Source organism: Garra rufa, chromosome 4 (genome assembly GCF_049309525.1).
Source record: "Garra rufa chromosome 4, GarRuf1.0, whole genome shotgun sequence".
NCBI lineage: Eukaryota > Metazoa > Chordata > Actinopteri > Cypriniformes > Cyprinidae > Garra > Garra rufa.
In genome coordinates, this window is record NC_133364.1 from 20,034,047 (window position 1) to 20,051,343 (window position 17,297).

General features: G+C 34.7%; 3 protein-coding genes across 3 annotated transcripts in view; 2 read left to right on the forward strand and 1 right to left on the reverse strand.

Moving 5' to 3' along the window:
• Nucleotides 1-406: 406 nt before the first annotated feature.
• On the forward strand, nucleotides 407-10,145 carry ncaph2 (non-SMC condensin II complex, subunit H2). Its single transcript, XM_073838665.1, has 19 exons — nucleotides 407-541; nucleotides 881-1,010; nucleotides 1,112-1,213; nucleotides 2,919-2,980; nucleotides 3,077-3,152; nucleotides 3,241-3,306; nucleotides 3,482-3,561; nucleotides 3,709-3,875; nucleotides 4,820-4,941; nucleotides 5,042-5,116; nucleotides 5,624-5,693; nucleotides 5,821-5,922; nucleotides 6,014-6,058; nucleotides 6,154-6,224; nucleotides 7,009-7,105; nucleotides 7,249-7,376; nucleotides 7,469-7,570; nucleotides 7,679-7,828; nucleotides 9,792-10,145. The coding sequence occupies exons 2-19, from the start codon at nucleotides 897-899 to the stop codon at nucleotides 9,933-9,935; spliced, it is 1,773 nt and encodes a 590-aa protein (XP_073694766.1). The 5' UTR covers nucleotides 407-541; nucleotides 881-896; the 3' UTR covers nucleotides 9,936-10,145.
• A 1,169-nt stretch (nucleotides 10,146-11,314) lies between these two features.
• Nucleotides 11,315-13,528, reverse strand: sco2 (synthesis of cytochrome C oxidase 2). Its single transcript, XM_073838745.1, has 2 exons — nucleotides 13,432-13,528; nucleotides 11,315-12,303 (listed from the first exon to the last, which is right to left on the reverse strand). Exon 2 carries the CDS (start codon nucleotides 12,290-12,292, stop codon nucleotides 11,372-11,374), a length of 921 nt encoding a protein of 306 aa, XP_073694846.1. The 5' UTR covers nucleotides 12,293-12,303; nucleotides 13,432-13,528; the 3' UTR covers nucleotides 11,315-11,371.
• A 955-nt stretch (nucleotides 13,529-14,483) lies between these two features.
• Nucleotides 14,484-17,297, forward strand: part of cfap54 (cilia and flagella associated 54) — a 31,726-nt gene continuing 28,912 nt past the window's right edge. The window contains exons 1-9 of the mRNA XM_073839204.1: nucleotides 14,484-14,632; nucleotides 14,769-14,874; nucleotides 15,414-15,557; nucleotides 15,643-15,811; nucleotides 15,894-15,952; nucleotides 16,191-16,334; nucleotides 16,428-16,541; nucleotides 16,654-16,755; nucleotides 16,856-17,048. Of these exons, the coding sequence (XP_073695305.1) occupies nucleotides 14,484-14,632; nucleotides 14,769-14,874; nucleotides 15,414-15,557; nucleotides 15,643-15,811; nucleotides 15,894-15,952; nucleotides 16,191-16,334; nucleotides 16,428-16,541; nucleotides 16,654-16,755; nucleotides 16,856-17,048 (1,180 nt within the window). The remainder of the gene's footprint in view (nucleotides 14,633-14,768; nucleotides 14,875-15,413; nucleotides 15,558-15,642; nucleotides 15,812-15,893; nucleotides 15,953-16,190; nucleotides 16,335-16,427; nucleotides 16,542-16,653; nucleotides 16,756-16,855; nucleotides 17,049-17,297) is intronic.

A 17,297-nucleotide genomic window follows, 5' to 3' on the forward strand; every position in this document is an offset into this window, starting at 1 on the left:
AGAAAATCGCCTTTAAAGTTATCCTAATGAAGTTCTTAGCAATGCATATTACTAATCAAAAATTAAGTTTCGATATATTTATGGTAGGAAATTGACTAAATATCTTCATGAAACATGATCTTTACTTAATATCCTAATGATTTATGGCATAGAAGAAAAATCGATAATTTTGACCCATACAATGTATTTTTAGCTATTGCTACAAATATACCCATGCTACCTAAGACTGGTTTTGTGGTCCAGGGTCACATATACAGTACAAATAAATCTCAAATTAGTTACCTTTGACACTTCTTCAACAAACAGGCCACAGACAATACGCCTCCAGGCCGGTAGAGAGCAGAGGTTCAGTAGACTTCCGGTAACTGGGGTCTAACGTCACGCACGCGGCAAAAACAAAAATGACGTCCCCGCGGTATTCCCCTGAAATTTAGATTTTATTTTTCTGGCACAGTTTAGTGACAGAAGCTGTCTATTTTGAGAAAAACACAAACAATAAGTTTCTTTTATCCGGCAATCGCTGCGTATTCACATACTAAAGGTGAGCATAATCGATTAATATGTACGATCGCTGGAGCTTTAGTGCTGTTAAGCAGTTAACGTTAACTTACTAACTTACCGTTTAAACTGTTTGAATATAGGTTACAGTTTAACACTGATTCTGAGTGGTTATAAAACGTCAGATTTAATGGTTATGTTTATGTAATACAGATCTGTTTGTTGTGCGTGTAGTTATTAGACAGCTAGCAAATCTCGTGTTTACACTGACTGTGATTCGGTAACAACGACATAATTGTTTCTTTAAATACTGTAAACAGTCTTATCTTAAACATTCTTGATATTTTCGGTGGAAAATAATAAAAAATAATACGATTTGCAGGGTATTTTGGAAATACATGGTCATGGATTCTGCAGAGACGAGATATGCCCATCTGCTGCAGCCCCTGCGGGACCTCACCAAAAACTGGGACATTGATCTGGCCAGCCAGCTTGGAGAGTATCTTGAGGAGGTGAGACAGCACAGACATTGATTAATATCCACCTTAATTCATTAAGAGGTTGATTTTCTAGTTCAAGTGTTCATATTGTTGCTGTTTGTTTGTGTTGACAGCTGGACCAGATGACCATTTCATTTGATGGTGGGAAAACCATGATGAACTTTGCAGAGGCTGCACTTTTAATCCAAGGATCAACATGCATCTATGGCAGAAAGGTCAAATATTTTTAATTTGTATTACAGTCAAAAGTTCACCAAACCTGCATTTGTTTGATCCAAAATACAGCTTTCTGTGTTAATATATTTTAATATTTGTTTTGTAATTTATTCCAGTGATCAAAGGTACATTTTCAGCATCATTACTCAGTCTTTGGTGTCACATGATCTTTCAGAAATCATTCTAATATGTTTATTTGCCGTTTAGGAAGCATTTTTTATCATCTATATTTAAAACCGTTAAGTATATATTTTTCATGATTATTTTATGAGTAGGAAGATACAAAGATCAGCATTTATCTGAAATAAAAAGCTTTTGTGACATTATACACTATACCGTTCAAAAGCTTGAAGTCAGTATTGCTTTTGGAAAAGAAATTATAGAAATCAATACTTTTATTTAGCAAGGATGCTTTAAATTGATCAAAAGTGATGGCAAAGACATTTATAATGTTAGAAAAAGAAAAAAAAATCTACTCAGCTGTTTTCAACATCATAATAATAATAAATGTTTTTTGAGCAGCAAATCAGAATATTAGAGTTATTTCTGCTAAAAAATTCAGCTTTGAAAAAACAGAAACAAATAACATTTTACAAATATATTCAAAGAGAAAACCGTTATTTTAAATAGTAATGATATTTTTTAAATTTGACTGTTTTTGCTGTACTTTGGATCAAATAAATGCAGGTTTGGTGAGCAGAAGAGATTTCTTAAAAAAAACTTTTGACTGGTCGTGTAGATTTATTGATTTTCAGTAAAATAAGTAATAATTACCTTATCTAGCTTAGTAGTGCAAGGAAATATTTAAAAGTATTGTCAATTAAATTTAATTTTTAATTATTTTATTTACTTTATTTAATTTTTTTAATACAGTTGTAGTTGTGTCAGAAAGAAATAAGAATATATTTTATATAAATGTTTTATTTATTTAGCTTTTTACTAAATTAAAGCAGTAGTTAACACAAAAACGGCTCGGAGGCCAAGCAAGATGTAGGTGAGTTTATTTCTTCGTCGGATCAGATTTAGAGGACATTTTGCATGGTTGCCATCAGAATGAGAGTCCAAACAGCTGATAAAAGCATTACAGTAATTCACAGGTAATCCACACGACTCCAGATCATCAGTTAATGTCTTGAGATACAAGAAGCTGCATGTTCATAAGAAACAAATCCATCATAAATACATTTTTTACTTAAATCAGTTGCTCCAGCAGAAATATTATAGATAGAATCTTCTGTATATTATATCACTTTCTCTGGTCTAAATCGGGAGAGACATATGCGTAGAGGAAGTGACTTCTTTCTCTGGAGTTTGGCATTTTTTTTATTTGTTATTATGGGTGGTATTCTGGCTAGAAGCTATGTTTAAGTCAAAATGCCTTAATGATAGATTTGTTTCTTACAAACACTGCTTTTCACTTCTCAAGACTTGTATTGATTGACTGCAGTCGTGTGGATCATTTCAATGTTTTTACGATCAGTTTGAGCTCTCATTCTGATGGCATCTATTCGCTGCAGGTGATGTAATTATATATTTCTCCAAAACTGTTCAGATGAAGAGACAAACTCATTTTTTGAATGGCCTAGGTTTAAGTAAATGATCATCAAATTTTTGGAGTTAACTATTCTTTAGTAACTCACAAACTTAGATTTAAGATGGCACAAAGACTTTTCCTTTACAAAATGATCTGTTCTGAATATTTAGGTGGAGCTCCTTCACACTCTGGTGTTTCAAACATTGGACTACATCTCTAACAAAAACAAGAAGTAAGCGTTATTATCCCGGACCTCCGTTTCTGTTTATTCTGTTGAATGGGTATGTATGGGAAACTGTTGTCATGCCATTTGTCTTTATTTCAACAGACGTGACAAACAAGGTTCTTCGTCAGACGGTAACCAAGAAAAAGCCCCTTCAGGCAATGAAGGCGACAATTGTGAGGTGTGTAAAAGAACACTAAGATTTGTAATTTAAACAAAAATTAAAGATTTAATATATCTGTGTGAGTAATTGAGTATTTTTTATGCAGTTTGATGAGATTGAGCAGGATGAGAACGTCAACACACAGAATATAACGATGAAGGATCCAACAGAGGTCAGTTGAGTTTCACCTCCTCAAACAAGTTCATATGCTTTTGATATTAAGTCTTACTGATTATTTTAAAATGTTCTACGGAATAAATTGTTGTTTTGCTTAAAACATATATAGCAATTGAAGTGAGTTTTGGTTTGTCTTGTTTTGAGACTAATTCATTTATATTCCTTTTTAGCCAGTGAAGATTATTCGTCTCCCTCCTGAATCTTTGATTCCTGTAGAATCACTTGAGAAACAGAAATATCCCCTTCTCAGGTAAAGACCTTCTGACTCACACAAATAAAGAAAACGGTTGCACAATCCTTACTGTTCCAACAATACCAACTCAGTCCCCTTGCTGTTCAGGAGAATATTGTCTGAACAAGTAACTTACCAAAATGTTTGTTAATTGTTGTCCTCTAGTCTTAAAGGGGAGATTCTTGGCAGCTGCAAGGATTTCCGAATTAATAATTTCACCATGGACGAATCAGGATTGATGCGTCTGGGCTCTTCCCTCACTCACTTTCTCAAGGAGGTCGCAGAAATCCAGCACAACTTTTCTGTACATGAACCTGAGCCCTTAGCCAATGGTGAGGACTTCTTGTCCCTTTTTTTTTCTTTTGAATGTTTCATGACCAAGAACGTAGACTAATGTTTAAAAGTTTGAGATCAGATGATCAAAACTTTATCGTTTTGAATCTTGAAAATAATGTATGACAGTTTCCTCAAAAACTATGAAGCAGCACAACTGTTTTCCACACAATAAGAAATTATTATTTTGCACCAAATCAGCATTTTAGGATGATTTCTTAAGGATTGTGTGACACTTAAGACTGGAGTAATGGTTGGTAATGGAATTATTTTCACAGAAATACATTGCATTTTAAATTATCTAAAAATAGAAAACACTTGTTGTTGTAGTTGTGATAAAATTTCTTAATATTACTGTTTTTTTTCTGTATTTTTAATCAAATAAATGCTTTGGCGAACATAAGAGCCTTCTTTCAAACACATTTGTGACCCTGGACCACAAAACCAGTCTTAAGTCGCTGGGGTATATTTGTAGCAATAGCCAAAAATACATAGTATGGGTCAAAATTATTGATTTTTCTTTTATGCCAAAAATCATCAGATAATTAAGTAAAGATCATGTTCCATGAAGATTTTTTGTAAAATTCCTACTGCAAACATATCAAAATGTAATTTTTGATTAGTAATATGCATTGTTAAGAGCTCAATTTGGACAACTTTAAAGGTGATTTTCTCAGTATTTTGATTTTTTTGCACCCTCAGATTCCAGATATTCAAATAGTTGTATCTCAGCCAAATATCGTCCTATCCTAACAAACCATATATCAATAGAATTATTGAGAATTATTGAAATATTATTATTGAGCTTTCATATGATGTATACATCTCAATTTTGTAAAATTTAACCTTATGACTGGTTTTGTGGTCCAGGGTCACATTTTAAAAAAATCTTAAGATTCCAAATTATATTGTGTTTGTCTGATTATTGTCATCTGGTGTCCAGAAGGTGTAGCTGAGGTTAATGGTGGTCATGATGTTGAAGAAGATGGTGGCGCAGAGGATCTTCCTCCACTGGAAGATCATGGGATGGAGGTGGAGTCTGAAGAATGGGTGGAAAGACAACAGGTGCCAAAAGCATTTGTGTGATTAATTATCAATATATTTGGCATTTGGGAAAAGATCTGTTGAATGTAATTATTATTAACGTTTTTTAAAATTGTTCTAGGGCCCCAGTGAGGGGAGGATGTTAAGACCGAGACCTGCAGTACAGCCAATTCCAGAGGAACCCAAACAGCTCAAGGTATCCTCCTTATTCTTTAACATGGAAGTAAGCCTATGGGTGAGACTTCCTGTTCATTAACCACTATAAGGAAATAATGAGAAGAATAACAACCTGCAGTAAACGGTAAAACAGTTTGCACTACAAAACAGTGTGTTCATAATCAAGATAATGCATTACAATAATACAGTAAGACACCAATTTGCAATATCAAGCAAAAACAAGCTGTTTTGTACAGCTAAAAATAGCTGGATGCGGATGAAAGCGGAAGCCAGACCCATAACAAATACCAAGTACCCATGTACAAATGACTGCTCCCACTTTTACAGGAAGAAAAAGGTGGACAGAGCGATGAACTGACATAAAATGTCCACTTTTCTTCACACTTACATTAAATCAATCAAGTAAAATCATTCACTAGTAGTAAATGTTAAATTAACAATATGATTTTGGTATGTTTTGTTAGCATTCCGTAATACATGCTGCTTTATCATGGCCTTAGTAATTAATTGCATGTGAATTTTCCAGGAAACTGTGGACCCTTGGAAATGGCATGACTCATATGCTACGATTGGGGAGGACAAACCTCTCAAAACAGGTGTGTGCTCAATCTGATGTTCTTCAGTATGCGTTTTGATGTTTTTCATTAAAATAACTCAATTATCCATCTATTATGGCTTTTTTTTGCTGTTGGATTTTATTTTATTTTTTTCTCTGCTCTCTAGGCAAGTGTTATAAAGTCCCAGCAGGTCTTGAAGAGTCTGGAAAAAGGAAGAGGAAGGGTGCTTCAAAACTTCAGGACTTTGGGAGCTGGTACTCTAAAGCCTGTAAGTTGTTTTCAGTTTGTTATTTGAAGAGGAATTAATGACGTAAGTGTTTGGATGTTTAAGAGAAGTTTTTTTTTTTGTTCTTTTACAGTTGAGACTGCGGACCGCAAGCTTAAGAATGGACCTACTTATCCTGGTAATACTTTAAAACCTTGTGCTACAAAAAAACCAAACATTTTTCTCTAAGAAGCTGTTGTAATTTATACAAATCATGCTTTTTTCTTATTGTAGACCTTAATTACATCTTTGTGAGTAAAATGGGTCAGCGTTTGAAAGTACAGAAGCAGTTTCTCAGGAAAAGGGTAAGTACAATTTTGAATTTTGTGTGTTTTGACCATTTGACTTTTGGGTTCCTTTTACCGCAAGGGTGCATTAAAGATTTAGTTCACTCAAAAATATAAAAAATCTGTCATTAATTACTCGCCCTTATGTAGTTTCAAACATGTAAGGCCTTCATTTATCTTTGAAACAAATAAAAATATTTTGAATGCAATCCGAGAGCTTTCTGACCGGACATGCACAGCATAGCAACTGACATTCAAGGCCCAGAAAGGTAGTGAGGACATTGTTAAAATAGTCCATGTGACATCAGTGATTCAAACTTAATTTTATAAAGCTACAAGAATACTTTTTATGAGGAAAGAAACGAAAATAACATCTTTATTCAATTTCTTCTCCTGTGTCAGTCTTTGACACCACATGCAATACTCAACGTCAACCGATTGCTTTTGTTTTCTTTGCATACAAAAAGTATTCTTGTAGCTTCATAACATTACAGTTGAACTACTGATGCCACATGGACTATTTTAACAGTGTCCTTACTACCTTTCTGGGCCTTGAACATGTTAGTTGTGATGCCTTCTATGCAAGGTCAGAAAGCTCTTATACTGTATTTCATCAAACATATCTTAATTTGTTCCGAAGATGAACAAAGGTCTTACAGGTTTGGAACGACATGGAGAGTGAGAGAATTTTCATTTTTTAGGGGAAATGTTTCTTGACAAGAACCTTCTAAAAAAAAATCTTACCTACCCTAAACTTTGTACTGTATTTGTGATATAACCTAAGATTTTTTTTGTGTTTTAGGGTGTTTTTGTCTCTGATGAGGAGTTAAAGAAAACTTACTTGGAACCAGAGAATATCGAGGACCAGGTTGAGGTTGTCCGGCATCCAGATGAAGAGGGTGAGATGCACACACTAACATACATGCACTGAAAATCATCCAACCCTAGATTTAGTTTTTTCCCCTTCACCATTAATCAATTGAAATTTGTATAAAATGCACCAAACATAAACATTTTGTTGTATTCCTTGAATCAAATTCAGGTGATGACTTTTTAGATGAGGATCATGATGATCTTGAACCTGTGGAACACCTTGGTGAACAGGAGCAAATTTTCAATGACTTGCATATGAGCCGAATGAGTTATGAAGATTTGGTCAGGAAGAGCGTGGTATGAAAACTTACGAAAAATCGATTTCCAGGAGAGTAATGTTTTGTGAACTGGACAGTGGGAGTTATTCTTTTTTATTTGTCTGTACGTAGGACCTGTTTCTGGTGAACTCTCAGAAGTACGCGCAGGAGACGGCGTTGTCTAAAAGAGTCAAAGAGTGGGAGGATGGAATTAACCCTCATCTTGCTGCTCAGGTAATGTGGGATGATTGTTGAAAGGTTTCTGTAACAGATTCGAATGTCTAAAAATGTTCAGCATAAAGTTTAACCTCGTCAAATGAGTGTCTAACATTTTGTGTACAGGAGACCTGTGCACCCTTTGACATCCATGAGTATGGAGACAGAATTGTCCAGTCACTCTCTAGCGTGGGAGTGAAAAGATCATTTGCCTTTGTCGTCAAAGGCAAGGAGAACACAGAAGCTTGCCGATACATGTTGGCTGCACTACAGCTGGTGGGTATAAAAAGCAATGACTGCTGGTACTATTTACCTAAGCCTAAGAGTTTAGTTATGGTTGTCTGTGCCATTTTGAGCTGCCATTGAAACTGTTCCTTTGACTGAGATTTGGGTAGACATGAGTCATTTAAAGGGATAGTTCACCCAAAAATGAAAATTCTGTCATTGAAGGAGATGTTCACTTCCAGAACAAAAATTTGCAGATCATTTACTTACCACCGTGTCATCCAAGATGTTCATCTGTTTCTTTCTTCAGTCGTAAAGAAATTGTTTTTGAGGAAAATATTTCAGGATTTCTCTCCATATAGTGGACTTCTATGGTGCCCATGAGTTTGAACTTCCAAAATGCAGTTTAAATGTAGCTTCATAGGGCTAAACTATTAGTTATTTTCCCCAAAAAATTGACAATTTATATACTTCTTAACCTCAATTGCTTGTGCTAATTTTCTCCTCTAACTTCAAAATCTTCCTACATCACTGCAGAAGTACTGACCAAGTGTTTACAAAGTGAAAGTGCAAAGAGGATCAAACGCCTAAAAAAAGGTAAAACAGCGATTTGAAGTTGAAGAAAATGAAAATGAGATGGGAGTTTTTCAACATACCCTAGCTGTCTTGAACCCAGGGTGTCCTTAAAAAGTCTTAAAATGTCTTAAATAATGGTTTCCTTATAAAAGGCCTTAAAATGTCTTAAATTCAGATTCGATGGGTCTTAAATATTTTTGGTCACGTTACCGCTAAAATATCTTCAGTCTGACAGACCTAATGACTGTTTAAAGTCATTGGACAGAACGAAGATTCCCCCAAACATTTCTTGTTTGTAAATTCATAAATATATTTAAAAACGTTAATCTTATATTAATGCAGTGTAAATTATTTAATCTGCCTGGTAACAGCCCTATAGAATTTGTTGAAATTGAATTTGAAATGAAAGGTGATGCATCCATTAAAAAAGTAAAAAAAAAATAGGCCTTTATAAAAGTATATGTAAAAGTTAAACACTGATGAAAATATTTTTGTGTGGAATATTGTCTGCTGATATGAAAATAAATATCATTAATGACATTTTTGTTTTGAAATTTAGTTTTCATTTTACATTAAACTAATTAAATATTACATATGCTGTAATTATGTAATATAATGTGTATTTCCATTACAGGTTTAGGTCTTAAATTTCACTTGATCATATCTGTAGAAACACTGTGAACCGAAATAGAGTACATGCAGAACAAGACAAGATGAGCGTTTCAGGTTAAAAAGTATATAAATTGATTTATATATATATATATATATATATATATATATATATAACTGATCATTTCGCTAGATAAGACCCTTCTTCCCCATCTGGGATCATTAAAGCCCTTTGAAACTGCATTTTATAAGTTCAAATCTGCGGCACCATATAAATCCACTATAAGGAGAGAAATCCTGAAATGTTTTCCTCAAAAAACATAATTTTATTATGACTGAAGACATGAACATCTTGGCTGACAAGGGGTGAGTAAATTAACTGTACATTTTTTTTCCTGGAAGTGAACTTTTAATTAATCACCCACATGTTGTTCCAAGCCCGTAAGACTACAAATTAAGATATTTTTTGTGAAATCTGATCCTGCATAGACAGCAACGCAACTGACACGTTCAAGGCTCAGAATTATTTATCAAATTATTCAAAAATCCTTATTTTTGTTTTCTTTGACTATTTTAATGATGTCCTAACTTCCTTTCTTGGCCTTGAACGTGTCAGTTGCATTTCTGTCTACGCAGGGACAGAAAGCTCTCAGATTTCAGCAAAAATATCTTCATTTGTGTTTCCAATATGAATGAAGGTCTTAGGGGTTCGGAACGACATGAGGATGAGTAATTAATGACAATTTTCATTTTTGGGTGAACTAACCCTTTAAGTTAGAAGTTCTCAGTTTATCTCAGTTTATGACCTGACGCTACTTTTGTATTACAGGCCAATGATTACACAGTGGAGATAGACAAGAAGGATGGGCTTGAAGAGTGTGTAGATACTATGGAGCTCACGTTACTGACTACACAGAGGGCTCATGAACGTCTCAAAACCTACAACGCACCTTCTGCTACAGATATTCCTTGACTTTTCATTTTTGTTTATTGCTTATCTTTTCTTATCTTTGCTAAAATTATGATAAAAGTCTGTAAAATGGTTAAACAGCTCTGTTCCTCTGCATTCTCTGAGATTTTAAGATGATGGAGACTTTATCTCCCCATGTTCATACCTAAACTGCATGTCTGTACAGTTTCTAAACCATTTTTATAGAATTATAGAACACATAAAAATAAAAACGCTGCGCTATTTAAAAAGTCATTTTTGTGTGTTTGTGTGTTTTCCCGTTTACTGCACATTGTTATTCTCATCGTTAGTTCCCTATAGCGGCTAATGAACCAGAAGTCTCACCCATAGGCTTACTTCCATGTTGAAAAATAAGTTGGAGAGTTTGGATAAATAACAGTCTTTACTGGATGCTATTACTGTACAGTTTTTTTTTTTTTTTTTTTTTTTTAATTGACTGCACAACCTGAGTTTAAATTTGATAAATCTTTTAATTATGTGGTATATTAGTAATCTTTAAATGCTGTTATAGCATTTATTATTTTGAATTAGATTTTTATATGTTCACTTTTACATTTTAGCAATTTTATATGCCTGTCACTACATTTTTTATTTTTATTTTTTCAGTTTTAATTTGAGTTATGTTAGTACTTGTAGGTCTGGTTTCATAGACAGGGCTTAGCCTAAACCAGGATTAGGCCATAGTTCAATTAAGACATTTAAGTAATGTTTTATAAATGTGCTGGTGTGCATCTTAAGACAAAACAAAGGCACTGATATATTTTAAGATCAGTCAGTGCAAGTTTCTTTCAGTTGAAACAGCTCAAACTTAGATTTTAGTCTAGGACTAGGCTTAAGCCATGTAGTAACTAGTAATTTAAGTATCCAACATTTCATATTTTTTAAATGTAAGATTTTCCATGTAACATCTTGAGTAGCATGGGTATATTTGTAGCAATAGCCAAAAATACAGTGGTCAAAATTATTGATATTTCTTTTATGCCAAAAATGTTTAGGATATAAGTAAAGATCATGTTTCATGAAGATATTTTGTAAATTTCCTATCGTAAATATATCAAAACCTAATTTTTGATTAGTAATATGCGTTGCTACGTACTTAATTTGGACAGCTTTAAAGGTGGTTTTCTCACTATTTTAATTTTTTGCACCCTCAGATTCCTGATTAACTCCCAAATAGTTGTATCTTGGCCAAATATTGTCCTATCCTAACAAACCATACATCAATGGAGCTTTCAAATAATGTATAAATTTCAATTCCTTATGACTGGTTTTGTAGACCAGAGTCACCTTTTATTTTAGCTTTATTTCAATTACAAAAAGATACTAATTTCAGTTTTACTTAATGACACTGTTAATTAAGCACATAAGGAACTAGAATGTGGTTGATCAGTGTTTTGAAATGCATCTTTATTGTGCAAACACATTTCCCCCAATTTAGATTAATCTGGAAATAATTTAACATAGTTTTTCATGTGATTCCGTATACTCTCAGCAATCTGTTCATCGTTTTTCATTCTATTGTAGTAGTCCAGAAACAGTCCGTCAGGGTTAACCAGGTAGATGATGATGGTGTGGTCCACAATATAATCTCCATCCTCGTCTTTAGGCCCAGCGCTGGCGTAGACCCTATAATCCCGTCCTGCCTGCTTCACTTCCTCCGCAGTACCTGTCAGTCCAATCAGCCGGGGGTGAAAATCTTTCACATACTTTGCCATAGCATCCACATCATCTCTCTCAGGGTCAACGGTGATGAAAAGCGGCTGGACAGGGGGCAAACTGTGGTCTTTCTCAAGAATACGCACCACACTGGTCATTTTATCCAGCTCGTCTGGGCAGATATCTGGGCAGTGGGTGAAGCCGAAGTATAAGAGCACCCAGCGGCCCAGGAAATCACGTTTGGTCTTTCGCTGTCCTGTGTGATCTAACAGACTGAAGTCTCCCTGTCCAACAGCCACTTTTCTCATCTGGTCAAGTCTCTGCATTTGGATCTTCTGTTGTTTCTCCTGGTGAACATACCACCAGGTACCAATAATGCCACCTCCGAAAAGAAGCGTCACCACTAAGCGTGTACGCAGTTTGACACCTGCTGACGAACCTGGGTTTGGCGTTTTTGGGGAGCCTTGAGAGTAAAATGCTCTTTGTTCTCCACGTAACCGTGGTAGACTGCAGTGTGGTTGAGGAAAACCTTGAGCTGATGTTCCTAAGTGGGATTGAGGTGCGTTTGTAAAAGTTCTACATGAGGGAAACGTGCTTTTTGGGAAGTGATGTGAAAGGTTATTTCTTTTTCTTGTCGTTGACTGTAGGATGCTCCATGACGTCACATGCCGGTCCAGTCCTCTGAGGCAGCCGAGTCTCAACATCCTCAGAATAACTGATGGAGACAAAAAAGAAAATAATGGAGAGAGCTGAACAATTAAAGGAGTAGTTCACTTTCAGAACAAAAATTTACAGATAATGTACTCACTCCCTTGTCATCCAAGATGTTCATGTCTTTCTTTCTTTAGTTGTAAGGAAATGATGTTTTTTGAGGAAAACATTTCAGGATTTCTCTCCATATAATGGACTTCTATGGTGCCCCTGAGTTTGAACTTCTAAAATGCAGTTGCATTGGTTATTTTCTTTTTTAAATATTACAATTTATATACTTTTTAACCTCAAATGCTCGTCTTGTCTAGCTCTGTGTGTACTCTGTGTAGAGATTAAAAAGTTTATAAATTACAAATGTTTTTAGAAAATAACTGATCATTTTGCTTCTTCCTTGGCTGGGATCATTTAGAGCCCTTTGAAGCTGCATTTTGAAAGTTCAATCTCGGGGGCACTATAGAAGTCCATTATATGGAGAGAAATCCTGAAATGTTTTACTCAAAAAACATAATTTCTTTACGACTGAAGAAAGACATGAACATCTTGGATGACAAGGGGGTGAGTGCATTATCTGTAAATTTTTGTTCTTAAAGTGTACTACTCCTTTAAGTTCAAATGCGCTTAATAAACTACAATTTGAATCATGGTTATGAATCTATACAGATCTACAAAGGAAGACTATTTGAAAACATACACTACCAGTCAAAAGTTTTTGAACAGTAAGATTTTTAATGTTTTTTAAAGAAGTCTCTTCTGCTCACCAAGCCTGCATTTATTTGATGCTAAGTACAGCAAAAGCAGTACAATTTTGAAATATGTTTACTATTTAAAATAACTGCTTTCTATTTGAATATATTTTAAAATTTAATTCACTCCTGTGATTTCAAAGCTGAATGTTTAGCTTTATTGTATTGTAAACGAATAAATAAAGGCACTACGAGATTTTGAAATATACACGTATTTCATCATGTACTGTACAGTAAATGCAATAGCCTTCTATGGCGGGTCAATGACAATATTAGCAAGATAGCTTTGCGGAAAAAAACGTGTTTATACCACTGTCTTTGGTCGGTGAAAATACGGGATTAGTAATATGAACACAAAATTACAGTTAAAGCGTTTAAATGTTACTAACCCTGAGGTTACAGTCGTTTGTCCTTCCTTCTCGATTTAAACCTCCACCACATGTAATGTGTACATGTAACATGTACAACAGTCAGGCGGTGTCACACTTGCGTTTCGAGGTCGCAGATTCACAGCAAACGATGTAGATCGTGTAGAATTGTTGTGATTTTAAATAATATCATTAAAAATCATATAATATTTATCATTTCATATTACTAAGTATTATGTATTAATATTTGCTACAATACATATCTTGCGTAGATTCGTCGTTAGCGAGCTAATGCTGAATGGCCACTAGATGGCAGGTTGGTCCACTAAACAAGTTTTGAAAAGTAAGATTTTGTGATGTCTGTTTTTAAAGAAGTCTCTTTTGCTTACCAAGCCAGCATTTATTTGATCCAAAATGCAGCAAAAGCAGTAATATTGTAAAATATTTTTAATATTTAAAATAGCTGTCTTCTATCTCAATACATATTATAATATGTATTTATTCCTGTGATCAAACCAAAATTTTTACTCCAGTCTTCAGTGTCATCATCCTTCAGAAATCATTCTCATATTCTGATTTGCTACTACAAAAACATTTATTATTATTATTATTATTATTATTATTATTATTATTATTATTATTATTATTATTATTATCAGGTTTCAGGAACAGCATTGATCTGAAATAGAATTTTGAAATCTGAAAAATTTAATTGAAAAGTGATGATAAAGACATTTAAAATGTTATAATGTTTTACCAACAGATTTCTGTTTTCTATTTGGTAGTGTATATATTTGCCATGATATTTGCATATAATTATGCTTTACATTAAACACCCAAGAAAAAAAAAAAGAAATATGAAATGAAAATAAAATTTGGTTCATATTCATAATAGAATATGTGTGTGTAAAGTAAAGGTTATATAAGTAGAACTTTAATGTATTAAAAAATCAGAAGATTGGCGTTACCTGGGACGCATGCACGCGCACGATCGTGCCCGAAGTGAGTGCACGCGCGCGTCATATCCATAACAACTAACTCAAACAGAGTGCCTTACACGCGCAGTTTGAAACATGGACCCCTCTCCAGCATCCTACTACGGACCCCTGGATAAAAACAACCCTGTCCTGTCAGCTTTTCAAACTGACCTGAAAGAGTTTAAAGCGCATATAAAGAAACTTTCAAGCTCACCGAACTACGACTACCGTTCCTACTCAAGAGGGTAAGAGATACACAGAAAATTGGCACAAAAAACTCGTATTTCATTGGTGTTAAGTAGTATTTTTATGTTTTGTATTATTTTATTGATATTTAAGTATAATTTATTAACATGGAAACTGACTATTGTTAACTGACAGGTCCATTAAACTGTTTGAAACATGGAACAAATATAAATATCGCCTTCCTCTCACTTATTTCGAAGAGCATCTGTTGCAAACAGCAGATTTCCTCCTTGACTCTAAGGTAAATAAAACGGTGTGTTTTTTCCTTTTTTGACCATAGTTATAGGTTTTTTATACATTTTGCTAAAGCACTTAATATTCATATATTGATATATGTGACCCTGGTCCACAAAACCAGTCTTATGAATATTTTTTTGAATATAATCTGGAATCTGAATAAATAAGCTTTCCATTGATTTATGGTTTGTTAGGATAGGACAATATTTGGTCGAGATACAACTATTTGAAAATCCGGAATCTGAGGGTGCAGAAAAAATCTAAATATTGAGAAGATCGCCTTTTTAGTTGTCCAAATTAAGTTTTTAGTAATACATAAGTAATGAAAAAAAAGAAAAGGAAATTTACAAAATATCATGGAACATGATTTTGACTTATTATCCTAATGATTTTTGGCATAAAAAAAAAAGATAATTTTGACCCATACAATGTATTTTTGGCTATTGCCACAAATACACCCATGCTACTTCAGTCTGGTTTGTGGTCCAGGGTCACATATTACTATATTTCTTCATATAAATAATTTTCATCATTTCGTATAAGCTTTACAGGCTTGCTCTCTGGCAAGGGTACAGACTCTATCTGCAGCAGTTTTGCACACTAAGCCTAGAAAACATACAAGATGTGGAGCACTTCAAGCAGTCTTTCTTCCCAGATGGCTTTGATTCAAAAAGAGCCAGACTTACGGTTAGAGATCAAAGTACATTTATCTTTTTCAATATAATTTTTGGTTTCAATATTTTAATGACTTTGATGAACTGTGTATGTGTAGTTTCATGCTCTTCAGGGAGAATGCCAGTGCATCTTCTATTTGGAGAAAGTGAGAGGTGCACTGCTAGACCAGAGTGGGGTTCAAAAGTTGCTGAGTATCCTGGGATTCATTCGCATTCTCATGCAGGCCGTTCTGCCTGATGAACGCTTATGCTGGATCATATATAATGGTACCTTCAGTAAGACCTCTGGGTGTAGTATAATATAATAACAATAAATGGTGACTGTGACTTGTTTGCTATATTTCCTCAGGCTCGTTACATATGTACAACATATGCAGATTCCTGATGTCAGCCGGTCATGCTTCACAGGTTCACGAAAACATGCCTTTATGAGTTTTACATGTTTTGTAACACTTTTATAAACATCTCATTCTACTCTTCAAAGAATCTTAAAAAATGTATGATGGTTACCATAAAAATATTAAGCAGCACAACTGTTTTTATCATTGATAATAATAAGAAATGTTTCTTGAGCGAATCATCAGATTAGAATAATTTTTGAAGAATCATGTAACTCTGAAGACTGATTGTATTTGTCTTTTTTCAGGCTTTAGAGTACTTACTATGGGCATGCACATGCTTAGAGACCTCTGTTCCTTTACTGACTGCCAACTTCCTGCCATGGAGAGCCACGCTTTATTGTGCTGTGTGTGAATGTTATTTTCACGACTGTGCTTCAGTTCAGGCAGAGGTGAGTTTCACACCAAATGCTAAATCAACTTATCTTCGTGACTGATTTATGACTAAATCTGTTCTTCTTGCCTCCTGTTGTGCAATACTATAGGTGTTTGCTCGCAGAGCCCTTGGCAAGATCAGTGAACTGGCCAAGCTGGAGGAGATGACTGGCTCCCAAGTGTCATTTGAGACCCAACAAGCATATAAGCAGGCTACAATAAAAGTGAGAAAATGCTGCCTAAATGAAACATACTGTTGTTTTTATCGTTCTTGTATTATAACCTTATTTTCATGCCTGTCTTAAATCACGTTATTGCTCCATTAATGGAGAGAAGCTTGCATTGATGGTGTTTAAGCGCTCAGTGTATGAGCCCAGGAGGAAACCGAAAGGCCTCTTCAGACCCAAACAGAAGAGCAATTTAAAAGAGCTACAGCTAGTGAGTATTCACTTTAATAAGGTACAATGCATCTTTTCTTTAGTTCTTCCCTAATATCTTCCTTGTTTCCCTCCTTCTCTTCCTTTATATCTTTCGCTAGACTCCATGGCCTCGCACACCAACCGAGCGCATCCTGATGGAGATGTTTGAGGGCAATGCTGCTCGGTTTCTGGCAGTGCTGGAAGCTCTACAGGATAGCTCTGTCAGGCCTCTGCAGACCAGCATGCCTGAAGAATTTGAGGTCCAGGACGTGGTGCTGGAGCTCATTTCGGCTGGCACTAGCTTATTGTCTGGTACATTTTTTCGTCCTCTCTGCCTCTGTGCAACTAAATGTCACTTTTAAGGCCCGTTTACACCATGGATGATAACTATAACTATAACAATAACTTTGAAGTTTTAATAATCTTTCTAATTCTATGAGAATAGGGGAGTCCACACCACACCACACTATAACAACAGCAAAACAGATTAACAATATCATTGTTATTACTCTCAGAACTTTTATCCCAGCTGTTGAATGATAGAAATCTTGACAGCCGATC

Bases quoted from the DNA above. Each gene is read 5' to 3' on its own strand.
- sco2 (XM_073838745.1), bottom strand. From the start codon at position 12,292: ATGTTGAGACTCGGCTGCCTCAGAGGACTGGACCGGCATGTGACGTCA.
- ncaph2 (XM_073838665.1), top strand. From the start codon at position 897: ATGGTCATGGATTCTGCAGAGACGAGATATGCCCATCTGCTGCAGCCC. The intron at 5,923-6,013 runs GTAAGTTGTTTT...GTTCTTTTACAG, and splicing joins GAGCTGGTACTCTAAAGCCT to TTGAGACTGCGGACCGCAAG. The intron at 7,106-7,248 runs GTGAGATGCACA...AATCAAATTCAG, and splicing joins CCGGCATCCAGATGAAGAGG to GTGATGACTTTTTAGATGAG.